Source organism: Ceratotherium simum, chromosome 20 (genome assembly GCF_057802395.1).
Source record: "Ceratotherium simum simum isolate JZ-2026a chromosome 20, ASM5780239v1, whole genome shotgun sequence".
Classification (NCBI taxonomy): Eukaryota; Metazoa; Chordata; class Mammalia; order Perissodactyla; family Rhinocerotidae; genus Ceratotherium; species Ceratotherium simum.
Genome location: NC_141919.1, coordinates 8844234 through 8863724, shown reverse-complemented (window position 1 = coordinate 8863724; position 19491 = coordinate 8844234). Strand labels below are relative to the sequence as shown.

The window sequence follows — 19491 nt, the reverse complement described above, 5'->3', positions numbered from 1 at the left end:
ACTGTGTTATCTTAAAAGTAACAAATGGGGCCAGCCCCAATGGCCTAGTGGTTCAAGTTTGGTGTGCTCCACTTTGGTGGCCCGGGTTCAGTTCCCAGGTGCAGACTTACACCACTCGTCTGTCAGTGGCCACGCTGTGGTGGTGGCCCACATACAAAAAGAGGAAGATTGGCAACAGATGTTAGCTCAGATCGAATCTTCCCCAGCAAAAAAAAAAGTACTAAATGAGATTTGTTACAAAAACCACTATGTCCTCAACACAGCTTGAACAGAAACCTTACAACTGAAGAAATACAAATAGCTAACGTATGGATAAAGATAGAACCAAGTAATCAAAGAGAAGAGGATTAAAGCAATTGTGCAACAGCATAACATCTTTTTTTCCCTATCAAATCAGTGAAGTTCACTTTCTGCCCACCCCTCAACTCCCTACCCTACCACCAAAGAACAGTGACTGGCAGGGCAATGAGGAACAGGCATTCTCTTCCACTGCTGATGGAGTATAAATTAGTTCAATCTTTGAGAACATCTGGAAATGTGAATCAAGATTTTAAGGTGTTTTCATGTGGTTAGACCCAGAAATCCCACTTTGGAGAGTCTAGCCTAAATACATAGCTGTTAAAGGGACGGCAGGAATCTACATGCAAAAGGATGTATCACTGGGGCAGCATTTACTTTAAAATATTGGAAATGTTCTAACTGTTCAAAATTTGAGATGGCTAATAAGTTCTGCAAATGTTAAAATGATACTAATGGCAAGTTTTCAATAACATAGGAAAATCTTTGCTAAAATGTTGAAGACAAAAAAGCTACAACTATTAAAAAAATACCAAACCTATGCATTAAAAGCAATTAGCAGAAAGTATACCCAAGTAGTAACGGTTTTAACAAAGAAACAAGAAAAATATACTGGACCTTTTCTAAACCAAAGGATTGATATCAATATTCTGAAGGAAGTGAAGGTGAGACTTGAAACTGTGGCAACAGGGACCATTTTGGAATTCCCTGCCAAGACTTCATTTCTAGTTTTATCTTTCCATTTATTGCTGACTTATGTCAAAATTGTCCAAGGACTAGGATTCAAAAGACTTGAAATAATTCAGAGAAACCACAGGCTGCTGCCAATTATTTAAGAAATGTTGGCTTTCTTAATTTACTTGTATACTTTGCCAAGCAGAATTCAATTTGATGAGGTTTTTATTGGCCAGCTACAGCCTTTTGTTTATCACAGGGTCCACGCTCCTTGGTGTTTTTCTACCAAACAAACTACTACACAATTTACAGGCTGTTGACCTTGGGAGGAATCATGGTGTTTCCCCAAATTATTTTCTGCATTGTGCCAGATCCTGCAAATGCAAAGGTATTCTTGCTTTAAAAGTTGTCTAAGGAGGGGCCAGCCCAGTGGCGTAGTGGTTAAATTCACGTGCTCTGCTTGGGTGGCCTGGGGTTCGCAGGTTCGGATCCCAGGTGTGGACCTACGCACTGCTCATCAAGCCATGCTGTGGCAGGCATCCCACATAAAATAGAGGAAGATGGGCACAGACGTTAGCTCAGGGCCAATCTTCCTCAGCAAAAAAAAAAAAAAAAACGTGTAAGGAGACATGGTTATCGTTACAGAAACACTGGGCAATAAAGAGTATATGCTACAGGCATTCAGAGAGGAGGATAATCAATAAAACAATTAAGGTAGCATTTATTGAGCATATACTAAATCCTAGTCACTAAAAGTTTTATATACATTATCTCTTAACTTTCACAACCACTATTCCTGATAATCATTATGACTCACATTTTATAAATAACGTAACTGGGGCTCAGAAAGTATATAACTTTCCCAAAGTCTCATAACTAACGAACAGATATATAAGATTCCCATGTTTTTTTTTCTACTATTCAAAGAAGGTTTCAAAGAGAAGTAAAGGTTTGAGAAAAAATTGAGTAATACGCCAAAAGGTAAAAGGATAGATATTCTGTAAACAAATTAACATCCCTCTAATAATACTTCCTCCTCATAACAAGTTGACCAATTATCTGGATCAGTTTATTGGAATATTTTTCTCCTTATAAAGTAGAAAGTCTAAGGCACCAGAAACAACCACAATCTTAAGCAAATATCTAGTCTCTCAGTTACTCTTTCCAAAAACACAATATAAACTGATTCCTATGCTTCATGATTTATAAAATTATAAGGAAGAGAATTGATCAGAGTGAGCATGTCTCAAAAAGATTCTTGAGAATATATCAAACTCCCAATTCACACTGGAGCCATCATCTGCCACGTTTTTAACATATGATCACACCTGATGTACTATTCATTTAGACTTTCCCAGGCAGGTAACATTGGGTAATTTTATTTAAAAAACAAACAAAAAGTTGGAGAGAAAGCAGCAGCCTCTCTCTACAGGGAGTGACCGAGATAAAAGTTCTTCTTGTCCAGGAGTGGTTTATGCACAGAACCTAATGCAGCTTGGTTTCCACACGGGGTAAGACTCACCAGACTCCTTTGGAATGTGCACAAATCAGAAGCAGACTCAAATTAGAGGAATAAAAACCTGTCACCCTCTGAATCACTTCACCTCAGAAACATGGAAGAGGCCCACACTGCTGTCCAGGAAGACTCTTTTCAATGTTTTCTGCAGGGTGTGGGAGTGTAGCTGCTGCCCTGAGAGACCAGACACAGGTCTCTAATGCCACCTCATCAGAGGACTCCTCACACCCTAGGCTTGGTGAGCCCTCTGGTTACAGAAGTCGCACCTCATCAGTCCCTTTGGAATCCTATAAGTCTGGAGCACCTCTGTGCAGGTGCCACCTGCTACTGGTCATCTTCCTAGGTGGGTGGGTAATTCCTTCCCCAAAGTGTGGGAGAATGGTAGCTACTGAAAATATGGTCATTTGATGATCTTTCCAGAATGCTGGGGTAAATACATGGTACTAACTCTTTCAGCCCAAGACAGTGGAAATCAAATCATGATGGGAAAGTCTCTAGTTATTGGTGATTAGCTCTGAGGTTCTGAACAGGAGGAGAGAGGGAAAACATCTTCAAGACATTTCCTTGAGTTGTGCTACAAAGGACCCCACACTTGAAACTGGACATCTAGCTTCTGTACTTACTGTGTGCCAGTTAGCAGGTCACTTAGTGTCTCTGGGCCTCTGTTCACTCAATGGACAAATGTGGATAACGCCTACCTCAATGAGTACTTGATGAAAACACCAAATAATGTAATACAAATAAGACAACAGATTGCACTCTGCAAGCTGACAGGTGATACATAAATGTAAGGTACACGCAAATGAGAAATTTATCATTATTACCTGTTTCCATGCTTTTTAACTAAAGCTTTAATGGCTTTGTCTGTAATCTGACATGCATTAATGGAGAGTCCTTGAAGGCTGAAAGTTTACAAGAAAAAAACAAAACAATTACATCTCAATAACGTCTTTACTTAAAAAGAAGGATTTTGTACCAAAAGCTTGCAGTTGTTAGTCATTCAAATGGCCTCGAAAATATTTAAAGAGGAATTTTGTTTTGGTAAATGATGTACTTTAATTTTGATTTATGAACTTTGGGGGGACTCAATGAATCAGGCACAAATATATATCTTTATTTCTCGGATTTCTTTTCTGTTGCTTTGATTTTGTCTTTGTAGCAAATGTATTTTCATTTCAAATTATTTTTATTATTAATTTTTTTTTTTAGTGAGGAAGATTAACCTTGAGCTAACATCTGTTGCCAATCCTCCTCTTTTTGCTGAGGAAGACTGGCCCTGGGCTAACATCTGTGCCCATCATCCTCTACTTTACATGTGGGATGCCCGCCAGAGCATGGCTTGATAAGCGGTGCATAGGTCCGCACTAGGGATCCGAACCTGCAAAACCTGGGCCGCTGAAGCGGTTGCACGAACTTCACCACCACGCCCCCAGGTCAGCCCCCATTTCAAATTATTTTATGGAGGCTTTGTTGTCTCCAAGGAATATGGTTGTGTAAGGGATACGGAATGCTCCTGGGTATGGTCATTTAAAGTATAGTTTCCTTCATCACCACCATGTTATTAAGCCAAGAACAGGTTCCTACAGAGATAAAGGAAAACATACAATGACATCATGGTCATTATAGAGATTCTCTATGCTCATGACCAGGCCAAGCTTCAGCTAGAAATTGACCCAGAAATGAAATATAGTGAGTCTTACATAGCATTCGATTTTATCGAATTTTATCGAATTTACCATTAGATTTATCACCAAATATAGTGGGACATAAAAGCGACTGTGCTTTCTATATGACACATTCCCTCCCATTGGATGCACAAAATCAGAAAAGCTGAGAGAGCATCTTACCTGACACCAAATTATATCAGCAGTATGGATTCTTTGTGAAAACAAGGCTCAGTTTTAAAAGGCTGGAACTTTACTTGATGTAATATAAAGTCCTTATCTTAAATCATCCCATAAGGAAACTTTTCACGTTGAGAAGCGTGAGTGGAGGAACTTTGACAAAGTCACATGTCATAGAAATGGTTATCCTGCATTATGGCTCAGAACAAGGGAAGAAAACTGAAGCAACAGCCCTGACAATGAAGACTTCCCTCCCTATCAGTCACGCCACCTGCCATTCTGAAGCAGGCCTGGAGGAGTGGGCAGTTGCGCCATCTTCCTTACACAGGCAACTGGATGAAATTATTGCTATCTCTCAGCGCAGCCACTTCCTGGTTTTCATCAGTTATATACGCATAGACACCCTCAATGATGGATCCCTGTTTCACTTTCACCTTCCTTACCAGGTAAAGACACTGATATCTTCAAAATGATATTAAATGTATTTCCCAAACAGTTCCTATGGACCCCACATGCAGAAAGTACATTTGGGATGCTTGACCACACACATGCTTTTGCTGCTTTGGATGGGAAAGCTGTAATGACTCATTGCCTTCTATATCCGACATAAATTGACATCAAAGATTCTATTAAAAAATCTGAAAGTCTTGCCTACTGCTGGCAGAGTTATCATAAACTTCATCAGAGCTAGGAACTGGGTGGTTAGAGAGGCTGGTGGAAAACTGAAACTACTTTGGCCACAATTCTACTCTAGGAAAAAGAGATTAGAGAAGGTCACTGTGATATCAGGATGGCTGTTCACAAATGTCTGGTTTTCTCTTTCCTTCCAAAAGTGTGATAGGGTTGAATTCCCCATTCCATGGAGCTTGTAGCTCTGACCATGAAAGGTAATCAGCTGCTTTACGATCCAGCGCAGGCTTCTCCACATGCTCTTCCCTCCTTCCGTGACAGTTGCCAGTGTTCCAGACTGTGCCTTCTATATTAACTTGGCCTTGGAGTGAGCACGATGAAGCTAGAGTTCAGCCTCCAACCCACCCCAGACAGACATGAGCAAGTAATAAACCTTTATTGTTCCAATCTACTGACTGAGATTTGGAGGTTGTTACAACAACATAATCTAGTTTTTTCTGACTGATACAAGGACTATGCCAACTTTCTATCACTAGAGGAAGTGCTTCTGTAAGCAGAGCTCTGCAGATAATCAGAAACATTGCAGAACTCATTTATAAGTTTCTTCAACTCAGGCAACACTTAATATTGAAATGTTAATCTATAAGCCACTTTTTGCTGTCATAAACAGTACCAGTGATGAAAACCTTGCCAGGGTGACCTCATTGCTTTAGGAACAAAGGAAGTGAAACAATATCAATTCAATTTAAGAGCTTCTGAGAAATCCAGAATTCCTTTATATATGTCTGATAAAGAGACCTACTAGAATTCTGATTCCATTTACGCACCTCTGTAAGTCACGGCTCTCAGCTCTCAGCTTCTGCTACCATCAGAACAAAAAGTCACAACCATTAGGATGTTAAAGATGATATTTATATTCAGGAGCCGCCTTTATATTAGAGTTGCTTTGGAACAGATTTAATTTTTGCTCTATACTTTAATCAAACAATTTGGAATTATTTCCATTTCTTGGGAATGAAATTAATTTTTGCATGAAAAATATTTATGAGATAAATTTGTAAATATTATGTTCTAATTTTTCTGAAGAAAATAAATTTTCAAGGCAATATATCAATATATGTAAGTATATCATATCAATTAGCACACACATATGTATATCAGTTGATATGCATAATATACATACATATTTATATATAATGATATACATATCAATATATGCAAAAGCTTTTTGCATGTGTTTACGTGGCTCATTACGGGTAGGGAATCCATCGCTTTCATCTGATTCTCAAAGAAATTATTACCCATAACATTTTAAGCACTTCTCCAGAGTAGGGGTCAGAAAACTATGGCTCATGGGTCAAATGTGGCCTGCCACCTGATTTTGTGAACAAAGTTTTACTGGAACATGACTATGACCATCTATTTACATACCGTCTCTGGCTGCTACCAAGGCAGAGTTGAGCAGCTATGACAGACTGTGAAGTCTACAATATGAACTACCAGGCACTTGAGAGATAAAGTGTTCCGATCGCTGCTCTGGACTCTGCTCCATCTAGAGACCTGGCTCTCCTGGTTCTCAACTGAGAGTAACAGGGCTGACGCTTCAGAAATCACATAATTAGAGCCAAACATTAAATCCCGAAAAAACATCCTCATTGTTCTTTTTCTGCAGGAAACAGATAAAAGGCAGAGGCCACTCAGACTCTGCAACCCCACTGTCTAGGTTCCAGTACGGACTCTACTACTTACTAGATGTGTGAAGTTAGGCAAGTGACCTAGCTCACTGTGCCTAAGTTCTCTCTTCAGCAAAATAATAAGAATACTTACCTCTCAGAGATGTTCTGGGGATTAAAACAACACAGCTATAACACTTAGAACAGTGGTTTATAAGAACAAGAAGTGTTATTTTAAAAATTTTATTATCAATGAATTAATTGGGGGAATGGCAGGGTAATTTTTGGTGCGTTACCTTGAAGCTCCTGGTATGAGAGCCACCACGCCCACATCTGTGGCGCCAGACCAACTTATGTCCACTGCTGTCAGTCTGTTGCAAAGGGCCCCTGCAAGGAGCAGGACCTTGTCTCCTGTGAGCCCAGGACCACTGCAACTTGTCACATTCAGCTCCTGGGTGATGAACAAAGCATTCATTCGAAATGCTTCAGAATCCCTTGAGAAGAGGGCATGATCAGAAGGAGATTTTAGTAGCTAAGAGACAGGGTTAGGGAGTGAGATCAATCAACCTAGTAGCCAACAACAGTTGAAGTGTAAACAGCTCAGCAAAGGAGGAAGAAGAACTTGTCTAGAGCAATTACAACTAGTATGTTTCTGTTTCGGCCAGCCCATCTTCCTTCAGGCCTGTTTACTGAATCCACCACACCTTCCTCTGACGGCTGGGGATTACCCTCGGGGAGAGAAGTAACTCGTCATCCACACAGCCAACGATTGTGTAGACATTCAAAGTTATTTTTATGAAGAGCTTTTAATTAATTGAGAAAACACTTAAGTGAAAATGATGACTACAAAATGTTTTATGTATTTTATAATCTCTATTATGTTCCTTTTTGCTGTTCTAAAATGTTCTTTAATAAATATGTATTAATTTTGTAGACTAAAAAATGTTATTTGCCAGCAAGGCAAAACTAATTTATAGCGGAAAAACTCAGAACAGTGATTAGCTCTGGGGGATGGCAGTGTGCGGATTGAGTGGGAAGGGGCATGAGGCAACTTTCTGGGGTGGTGGTATCGTTCTATACCTGGATAGGAGTGGGTTATCCAGGTTGTACACATTTGTCAAAACTCCATAAAGGGTACACTTATAATATGTGCACTTTATTATATTTAAATTTTACCTCAAAAAGGAAAAAAAGGGACTGTAATGATATGCATGCTGAAGTGTTCAGATATGAAATATACCAGATGTCTATAACTCACTTTGAAATTAATTAAAAAAAAAAAAAGGATGTGTTGATGGACAGGTAGAGGAATGGATAGTGTCGGGGGAAGAGGGAGAATCTCTCTCTGCCCTTTCCCTTAAGGTTCTTATGGCTGGCCAAATAATTAACAAGACAGGTTAGCAGGAGAAAATAATACCAAGTTTAATAACATGTATACATGGGAGAAAGCAGGGACACTGCATTTCTCAACACAATAGCAGAAATTCTCGTCTTAAATACCATGTCCAACCAAAGACAAGGAGGATGTTGGGGGTGGGGGTGTCAGTTACAGGAGATCATCACTAAAGCACTGTAAACAAGAGTAAGGTTTATTATGCAGTTTTAAGGCCTCACCTTCCACATTGATAAGTCTCTAGAAATGAGGTCATCCCCCCTCTTCCCAATACAGAGAGGGAGATACCTTTACAAATGGAGACTTCCCTTGTAAATGATTGTCTGGTAACTCCTCGGAGGGCCATCCAGAGCATGTGACCAGAGAGACAGAACTTCCAATAAGATGCGCTTGTTGATGCCTTTTCTATGGTAACCTCTATCCTACATTATCTTTATAGCCGTCATGACAATAACTCCTTCCTGAAACAGATCTTTTGTTTTAAATTCTTTAGGCAGTTTGGGAGGGGAAACTCAAATATTCTTCCTGAGTTCTCTGAGTCCTTATTGTCTTCAGCTCGAAATAATCCGCATACCAGAGTGGTGCTTCCTGGGGTAGCTTGCCCTGAGCACCATCAATAGATTTGTGATAAAGTGAATATAGTGTCACCTAATCATAAAGCAAGGTGGTAAGTATTGCCGTTAACTGTACAATTCTTTCAATTTTTAAGTATGTTTTAAACTTTTCATTAAAAAATCATAGGAAAATCCAGCCAAGACCTAGGTCTGGTCTGGCCCTCAGTCCACACGGGAGCTTCACACCATAGCCGAGAGCACTTTAGGACAGCATTGCCAACAGAGAGTGGCTGCAGTGGGAAATGCTGGTTTGTCCACCTTCGGCAAAACCAATTTGTGAAAACTAAGAATTCTAAAACAGATATTTGGATATAAGTGCTCTTTTTTATTAAAAGGTTATTCATTTGAAATAAATAGCCAGAGGATATTACCCATTGGATATGTCACTCTATTATTTTTTACTGAGCTGAACTGGATTCATGGAACCCTTAGAATCTAGGCAGTTTTGGACGTCATTCTCCATAATGGAGGCCTTCCTGAGACCCCAGTCCACACTTGCTTTTATTGACCCCTCACATACATAACAGGAGCTACTCCCACTTGATATAAAAAAGAACAGACGTCAATCCTTCTAAGCTAGAAGCTTATTATCCTAGACAGTAGGAATTTTCTACCAGTAGAACCTGAAAATTTTGAGAGCCTAAATTAAAGCTGAATTATCTGAAATCATAATGACCTTGAAGTAGCTTCCCACGCCTCAGATGCTTCTGATTTCCCACTCCCATTTCTGCTACAACAGCACGAGAGGCTCAAGTTGGGGCATTACACCTTCAGCTTCGCTCTTTCCCCAGGAGGACTCCTGACTGCTGCCTACTGCCCTGGACGGCAGCCCTCAGCCTTCTGGAACTCAAATGACCAACACTGTCAGACATTCCCTGTTCACCATCAGCACCAAAAGTACAATGTGCAACATTATTCGAATTAAAGATTATCAAAATTAATTTTTTTATATATCATGCTTTTTCTTCCCTTAATGATAACTGGGGCTAGTCTGGGCCACCACAGACGCAGGCCATGGATCCCCAGCCCTGCCTATTTGTGTATAGAAGACTTTTAGCCCTATTTGTGCCCTGGACTCCTTTGGCAGACTGGTGAAGACTATGGACTCGTGTCAGAATAATGTTTGTAAATGAATAAAATACAATATGTAGGATTGCAAAGGAAACCAATTATATTGAAGTAAACATCAAAATTTAAAAATTTTTGTGCTATTGTAACATATTTGCTTCTTTATTAATACAGTTTATAATATGATCTATTATATTATGATCTAGCTCCTCATCCAGTAACTACTCTAGTTTTGAAGACATAGACATAAACTACATTTTGAGATTCTGCAACAACTTTAATGTGAAATGAAAATAAGTCTGCTTTCTATTGGTGACCAAGTCACAGGTATTGCTCACACTAGAAGGTTAGTTGCCAATAGTCATAGTAGAAGGAGGTGCTAAATTTTTGCAGGGAAGAAGTGAAAATAAACAGATGATTTTTTTCCCAAGGTCACAAACCCCTTGAATTTTATCCAGGGGCCCCAGGTTGAGAGCCCCTCGCTGAGAGTTTATCTATCCTTCTGTTAGGACAAGCTGGGAAAGCAAAATGGGGGAAAAAGAGAAAAAAAAGAAAAAGGCTGAGAGAGAAAGAAAAAGAATAGAGGTTGAGAGATTGAGACCCAGCGTAGAACAGTTCAGCAGCGTGAACCAAAGCGTGTGTATGTGCTGGCAGTGAGAGGGGAGGAAGAAAGAACGGGAACAAAAATGAAAGGAGAGGCTGGATGGAGAAAGAGAGCTTCAGTTCTGAGGCACCAAAGTGGGGGTTAGTCCCAGTGGTGTCCTGATCCGGGTGTGGGGCCACTTTCACAGGCAACCCTTTGTCTGCGAGCAGCCCTGAAACAGGATACTACAGCAAGGATGTGGGAAACCTGGCAAGTCTACCATTGCATGCCCCACAGCCTACAGTAGCTGCTGACTCACAAAGCTGATTTAGAGATATTTCCCTAACTTTTTGTGCATGTCAACAAGAACCAAAGCTGTTTGTGGTTTGGTTGTGGACAATATTTCTCATGATATTTCTTAGATGAGTTGATATTTGCTCCTATTCATTGATCTGAAACTCAAGGAATGGAGTGCCCACTACCACAAAGGAGATTTTTTGCAAAAATTAATGGAATTATAGCCAACACCTCCACTTCTCCTACTCTGTAATTTACATAAAGACATGATGTTTCATTAGGAAGCATCTTAGCAATTCTGAAACTCTTTAAAAATAAGGAGAGCTTTATTGTAATAGTTTTTATTCCATATTATTTTGTTCTTTTAAACCCATACCCTACTAATTTCTTAATCACTATTTCAGCAAAGAGTGTGTTGCATATACATGGATATTCAGAGAAAAGAGTTCAGATCAATGAGTTTTATCCCTGTGTAGGTCAGTTACCTTTAAACAAAAACAAAGAGAAAAATCCAGTTATGCTCCATGTCACAGTCTATATACTCTTAACTTCTATTGGATGACTTTCAAATATGTAGTGTGTTTGGAGAAGATGGCTTTGTGAAAAAATCAGTAAAAATTCATCGCTAGTGTGGGAATAAATTTTACCTGCCTTGATTTAAAGTCAATTAAAATTTAACAGCTATTGTTTTAAATTCAGATATTTTGTTACTATCCTAGAGTATTTATTTCTAAGAGAAGAGCGTCCTCTTCTTGTTTAAGCCCATAATTCACACAAGAGTGAAATATTAAACCGAAGCTTGTTCATTACTTTCAGAATGTGTGGCTCCACCCTAGGCAGGCTTAGCCTGGAAATAAGCGTATATGGAGAACACACGGGGTAGGAAAAAATACCTAGGAGGCAGTGTAGCCAAGTTTTGAGAGACTTATCAACAAGCTCTCCATTCCTGAGGTCATGGTTTCCGTGTGATGAGTTAGCTTTCATTTAATCCCTCAGCTTTCAAATGTTGAAAATCTAGTACACAGTGTTTTGGGAGTCACCTCTTGCTGGGTGACACTGTCCTCAAGGTAGATTTTTTGGGTAAATTATTGCCTATCAGTCCAACAAGGCCCTTCCTTTTCGCCAACAGCCCATCTCACAATCTTTCCCCCCCCCAACCATGTATGCAAAAATAAGCTGATTTTCTCCACACTATTAGCATTCATGGCATGCTATATACAGTATTTCATGTATGCAAGTACTTTTTTATTCTTCACAATGGGATGTCTTAGTTTGGGTTACCCCAGAAGTAGACCCTGGGACAAGAATTTGAGTATTGGGAGGTTTAGGAAACACCAGTAGCTTATTGATATGTCCCTCAAAACTTCGCTACACTGCCAGGATGCCATTCAGTTTGATAAGGACCCATTTAACACAGAGAAGACTTTCCAGGGTCATTCTGGATTGCAGTGGATCACTTCTGAACCCACTCCAGTCTAGACACATAAATGCCAAGAGATTCCACACAACCTGATTCAATCATTGGCACTGATGTAGAAGGTTAGAGCACTAACCTTCCCTGAGCCTTAAAAACTAAACATCTAAGTGGGTACACCCTGGGCTATAGGATTTAAAATAACGGTACCTTTTAGTATAGTCATGCCAAATAATCTCTTTGTGAATTGCATATCTGGACCTCCCCAGAATTTGTGAAGACAGATCTTTTTTTTTAAATTGGGGTAATATTGGTTTGTAACGTTATATAAATTTCAGGTGTACATCATTGTATTTTGATTTCTGTATATATTACATCATGTTCACCACCCAAAGACTAATTGCCATCCATCACTATACACATGTGCCCTATTAGACAGATCTTTTTGGACCAGTCTGTCTTTTTACTTAGAAGCAGCTCTGGTGATAATTGCCTAAAGCAACATTCATGAAGTATGTTTTGTGGAACCAACATTGAACAGATTCCATGGAGAAAAGAGCGTTCTGTAGTAGAATGTATTTTCCAAAGATGGTAGCAAAATATCTCCTGTCTACATGGTCTTATGGAACTTTGCGATTTCCTCAAGATGTGGGATTGAATTCCCCTGATCTCGTGATCTTGTACTCACTTGTAAGTAACAGAATGCGGTGAAAGTCATGCTGCATGATTTCCAAGGTTATGTCATAAAAGTCACTGCATTTGTCACCTTGTGAGTTGAAATACCTTCATCTGACCTACCATGTATAAGTCCTACTGCCCTGTGGTAGCCATACTATGAGGAAGCCCAATCTAGCCTACATGGAGAGACCACAAGAAGCCCTAAGGTGACATGAAGAGAGATGTCCAGCCAGTCTCCAGCTGCTCCTGCCACCTGCTGTTCCAGCACCAGCCACCACCTGACTATGCTGCATGCAAGACCCCAAACCAGAACCACCCAGGTGAGTCCTCCCCAAATTTCTGATCCACAAAAACCATGAGATAATAAAAATTATTGTTGTTTTAAGTGCCTAAGTTTTGGGGCAACTTGTTTCACAAGTTGAAGAGGTTCCATACCAAAATTTGGGCAAAACTGGGGTTAAACCAAACTCTGTATGTTTTTGTTTTCCCCTGTAGTATTTCTCAGAGACTTCATATGCTAATGAGCATGTGTATCTCTAAGAAACACATTTAGAATACAGTATTTCCCAATTTATTTCCCCAAGAAACCATTTTCATAGCTACTTTCGAGGGATAACTTGAGGAAATGCTGGGATAAAATGATACTGTCTTCTCATGTGTAGGTTTCCCTTTTCCCTGGTGATCTGAACTACAGAAAATGAAGATTTTACTTTACTGTGATAATAAATTGAAGAACAAACAAATGGTTATTGGCCAGCTCAGAAAGAGTCAGCTCTTGGTAACTCCCGTGTGTGACGTAAACTCATGCCAGCACTATCAGAGAGCAAACAGCATAAACTCTGAATGTCACTCACTATTTGCTGTGCCAATAATAGCTCCAGGATGTGCTGTTCTTCCAATGGGTATGACAAACATTTCGATGCACTGAAATTTGCATAACCCTCTGGCTCTTCTGACCATCTCACTTAGATTTTTGTCCCTAATCTCTATGATGAATGTAGGATTTATACAGAAAATTCCACTCCATTGTAATATCACTTCCCTACAAAGCTTTAAAACAGAGTGCTTCTCCTGTCCAGAAAATTCTGAAGGGCCAGGAATGAGGATTAAGCTGCTAGTGATTATCGGGAAATTTTTCCCCACTTTGTAACTGTTAAAAAATTAGAGAACAACATTGAAAAAGTTAGAAATAGTTCATTTTTCTAATCAAATGTGTGAAATGGGAATTAAGGCAAAGGGATCAAACCTCAGTAAATATAGAACAGGGGAGTATCACTTTCTGATGTGATAAAAGAACAGGAGTGCGGAGTTGCTCTTCTGAGTCCCAGTTAGTCACTACATGACTATCAACGCACGACATCAAGTGATCTGATCCACGACTCAGTTTCTCCATGAATAAATCGTCACTTGTTTTTCCAGCCATTTTAACTAAGGAACTTTAAATACAGTCAAAGTCAGAGCTGGGACTAAGGTGAGGCCAGTGAGGCTCCCTCCTTGGGCATAACATTTAAGGAGGTGTCCAAAATCTCAGTTATCCAGATATATAATATTCAGTGCAATAGTTTTTAAAAATCGAAATTAATGCAAACAAAATCTATGATGAACAAAATGTCAAAACTTTCAATAAAAACAGGATCAATATTACTGCTTTTCCTTTTACCTCAAGCTCCAGTATGGTTCAGTGTGGCACTGTTACTGAGCCCTAAAAGTCGGATAAATTGAGCTCCATCATTTCATCACACATGATAATTGTGACAGACAAGAAATCAATGCTTACCTTGTTTTAGGTTCTCTCATGCAACTCAAAAACATTATTTTATATATAGATCCTATAACTGACTTAAGCAAATTACTTCAGGACTCTGTACTAGTCAAAATTCTGATAGCCAACTTTAACAGATATAGATATAGATATGGGTATAGAGATAGACATATAGATATAGATGTATGCTTAGATACAGCTTATATCCAGAATGTACTGAAATGGGGTTCTTCCATCACACACAGGCTTTCTCATCCCTCTTTTCCCCCTCCCTATTCTCGGTCACCCGATCAGCAGAGGTGGTTTTACTGGACCTTCACAGGTAAGCGTAACAGAGAACACACAGGATAGGAGCTCAACTTACACAGAGAAATCCTATGAAGAACACATAGTTTGCACCTCTTCCCAACAGGTCTATCATTTTGACCAGACTAATTGGGAGTAGATTCTTTCCTCCAACAAAGACTTTGTTCCTCTTTGATCACAATAGCTTTTATACATGGCATATGAGACAGGGCCTCTGTTCCGTTTAAGGACAAAGATGGGACCCAAATGTGTTAAAAGCCCCTTGGCAAAATGTCCGGGCCAACAGATTACACACAGATTTTTTTTTAAATTACTCCTTTTTTTCCTAATTATTAAAGTAATATACATCCATTATAGAAGAATAAGTAAATGAAAGAAGAAAGTAAAATCCACCTGCAATGAGATTGTAAAATGGTGTAGCTGCTTTGGAAAACAGTCTGGCAGTTCCTCAAAATGTTCAATACAGAGTTACCATATGACTCAGCAATTCCACTCCTGGGTATACAGCCAAGAGAACTGAAAACAACATATATCCACACAAAAACTTGTACATAGCAGCATTGTTCATAACAGTAAAAAAGTGGAAACAACCCAAATATGTATCAACTGATGAATGGATAAACAAAATGTGGTATATACATACAATGAAATTATTCAGTCATAAAATAAGAATGAAGTACTGATACATGCTATGACACGGATGAACCCTGAAAATATTATACTAACTGAAAGAAGCCAGACACAAAAGACACATATTGTATGACATGAAACGTCCTGTATAGAGAAATCCATGTAGACAGAAAGTAGATTAGCGATTGCTAGAGTCTGGGGCGGGGGTGGAAATGGGATTGACTGCTAATGGGTACAGGATGTCTTTTTGTAGTAATGAAAGTGTTCTAAAATTAGATAGTGGTGATGGTTGTACAACTTATTGAATATACTAAAACCCACTAAACTGTACACTTTAAAAGTGGGAATTTTGTGGCTTGTAAATCATATCTCAACAAACCAGTTATTCCTTTAAAAGCCACCTATAAGTCCAAGACACAAAAAAAGTACAATTAATATTTCAATGTTGCAAATTATCTCGTAATGAATAGCCACCTGTCAATCAACTCAAAAATGGTCCATCTGTTGTCCATGCAAACACACCCTGAATGCCTCCAAGCCTTGTTCTCTGCATCCAGGAAACATCACCTGCTTTGTCTTCACAGGCATGTTAAGGTAGACAGTGCTTCAAGAACATTTCTTCCAAGCCTTCCCTCAACCCTTATGAAACTGGATATCCTGCACTCTGCTCATTAGTGAGCATGTCAATGTCAGTGGAGAGTCCATTGGTCAATAAGTAATTATTACAGTTTCCCTGGGCTACTAACAGCTTTACTAGGCTCATGAGAATGTAAATTATACATACATATAATTTATATATAAAATAATATATAATTTAATATTATTATATATAAAATTATATATTGTAAATATACATATTATATATAATTATAGGTAATAAATATAACATAAAAGTAGAGACCACTTTATATATTTTAATTAGAGCTATATCATGAAAAATATATAAAAATAATAATAGTAAGACCATAAGTCCACCACTCTCATAAATTGCTTTTATTTCTGCAGGCATGCATACTGTCTCCTATGTGCTTATATAATTTTTATAGTGCAATCATAATATAATAATAATACACATTCTGTTTTTACTTAGTCTCCCTGCATCTTTAGAATTAATATTATTTGCATGGTTTCACAACATACCCTTGTGCGAAGTGAAAATGCATATAACCATTCCCCTAATATTAATTATGGTAAAGTTAGATTGAACACCTTCAATTTGGAAATATATATATGAATATGGCTATATTAAATATTTATATCTACTTACTATGCACTTATGAAGTATTTAACCTTGGCTACTTCGTTAAGATAAAATTTCTGCATGGGGGATGATAAGCTCTTATTACAAATTATCATATTTCCCTCTAAAACATAACCAATTTATAGAGGCTTTATGAGGAATATGTACAGTTCTATCACAATATTGCAGATACTTATGACATAATTTTAAAAACTATTTTAGCTGTCCAGAGTTGTTTATTTCACATATTTATGTTTGCAATGATGAGGTGTTAGATGTTTTCTTTCTATTTGGTCCCCCTTAATCATTTATTCATTCAATATTTATTACATCCCTGTAATGTGTGAAATATAAGGGAACATCCCCGTCCTCACAGAGCTTACAGTCAGTGAAATGCATTCATGTCCTCTCCTTCATTTACCCTCTAAAATTTGGATGCCTTCTCTATAAGTATGAATGTTTGAAACTATTGTACATATCAGCCCCTTTGGGATTTTTTAACGGTATAGCAATTTTAAATATGCATAATCTTGAAGTTATCAATCATCCCTTTACAATTTGTTTCATTTCTTCAAAAATGAAATTATCTTTCTTCTGTATGTTGAATAAATGTTCTAATTTTTGTCAATTTTTATTACAATTTGATAGATTTTTATATTTCAGTCTTTATTCCATATGGACTGCTTGTGGAACATGATAAAAGCAGGAAGTCACCTTAATTATTTTACTGAAATGTTATTCTGTTTCTATAATACCTTATATTAAACAATCCTTCCTTAACCTCTTTAAACATACACATACACAGTTTTGCATACATGTAATTGCCTTATGTTGGTACTCTCTAGTCTGTTGTATTAATTGGTGTTCCTATTTTTATTGTAGCAAAATACTGTTTGGGAAATTGTTGGTTTATGGACTCAACCTGATAATACACATTAAAAAAGAACATAGTCACTGGATGCAAATGAATAAGTAAGATAATAACTATGTAATATAGGAGATAATAATCATAAAAACTAAGTAAGTTGGAGTAGGGAGTTAAGAGTTGTAAAATATTTGTATTAAAAGTTAACAGTGAAAAATGTTAATGTCTTAAAGTGAGATTTCCTGAAATAGTGGGAGATAATTTAGTAGACAGAAAACAGGACACTGGTGAATGTTGAGAAAGAAGGAGAAAGAGCTAGAAGCAGCAAAACAGTAACAGATGGGTTCAAGCTGGGAATAAGAAAAATAGAATAACACAGATAAATATTGAAAAGCTTGCTGACAGAAGTCAGAAGTTGATTTAGCTGGGGCAGGGTCCACTGGAACTTGCTTTATCAGAATGATAAGGAAAGGCTTGAAAAGGTTATTTAGGCACAGTTGGGGCCAGGCAGAGAAAGGAGGCTGGAAATTCAGTAGGGAGCAGTGGAGCAGCCACAAGGGATTTTTATATATGAAGTACCGAAAAGGAATGGATGGAGAGCAGCACATGCTAAGAGGCGTGTGTGTGTGTGTGGGGGGGATGGATGCAGGTTAAGCTGGCAACAAACTGTTATGTTTCTAAAAAAGAAAGATAAAACATATTTAAAAGACTGACTGCTTTGGTGGAGGATATACGAAACTTGAACATTATCCTCAGAAGGATCTGACCTATTTTAAGATATAAATGCAATTTCATTTTTAGTTACTTTACGAAGACCACACAGGATGAGAAATTAAATAACAACAGCAATGATTTGTCCAAAACTACACGATTGGTGACAATGGTACTTGTGTTAATCTGCTTTTTCCAAACACTGAAGGCCTTTAAAGCTTCCTGGGCAAGTTGCTTTTCTACCTGTATCCATTGCCCAAATAATCCCAGCAGGCTAGTTGGGGCTGGAAATGCCACCATCATCTTTCCTGTCCATGGGGTCTCAAGTTTACTCTTTGGGCACTTCCACTTAAATGCCTTACGATTCTTAGCCACAACGTACCCTAAAAAACTGAAATTGCCAATCGTGAAGATGGTTCTCTAAGGAAAATACTAGAATAAGGAAGTAATTATACTGGGAGAGAGATCTAGAAAATAGTGCCTATCAAGCAGGCGGGGGGATAAAAGCAGTCGTATCCTGAAAATTAACTCCAATTTAAGTACAACACCATAAAAATGCCCAAACTGGCAAACAAAGGACTAGAGTGGAATCTATTTTGAGGGGACTTTTACAACGTTTCTTCCAAATCAATAGGGGCGTTTATTTTTATTGAATGTTAAAACATCAGCAACTCAACTCTTCTAGAGCAGAGCCAATCTTCTTCTTCTTTTTTTTTTTTTTGTGAGGAAGATCAGCCCTGAGCTAACATCCATGCCACTCCTCCTCTTTTTTTGCTGAGCAAGACTGGCCCTGAGCTAACATCTATTGCAAATACTCCTCCTTTTTTTTTCCCCCTTTTTTCTCCCCAAAGCCCCAGTAGATAGTTGTATGTCATAGCTGCACATGCTTCTAGTTGCTGTATGTGGGACGCCGCCTCAGCATGGCCCGACAAGCGGTGTGTAGGTGCGTGCCCGGGTTCCGAACCCGGGCCGCCAGTAGCAGAGTGCACACACTTCACTGCTAAGCCATAGGGCCGGCCCTGCCAACCTTCTTAACCATAGCTTTTTCCTATAGCTCCAAACACATCCTTGGCTATTTTCCTAGGAAGCCTGCATACCTTTCAGAAATCCCCTATGGAGCCATGTGACCTCTTGCTCTGTCCATGGCCTCAAAGCAGTGTCTGAATTTTTTAGACATCACCTGCTGTGCAACAAACCCCACTTCAAACTCTTAGAAGCTTTTATTTAAAAAAAAAATGTATTATTGGTGTTATGAAAATGATAAGACTTATCTGTGGTTGCTGCCTCCTTACTCT

At 38.5% G+C, this 19491-nt stretch overlaps 1 protein-coding gene across 1 annotated transcript in view; it reads right to left on the bottom strand.

Annotated features, from left to right (window-relative positions):
* LOC147914354 (uncharacterized) overlaps window positions 1-19491 on the bottom strand; it is a 119090-nt gene that overhangs the window by 25122 nt on the left and 74477 nt on the right. The window contains 2 exon segments of the mRNA XM_087444430.1: window positions 3314-3390; window positions 6932-7086. Coding sequence (XP_087300556.1) covers window positions 3314-3390; window positions 6932-7086 — 232 coding nt within the window.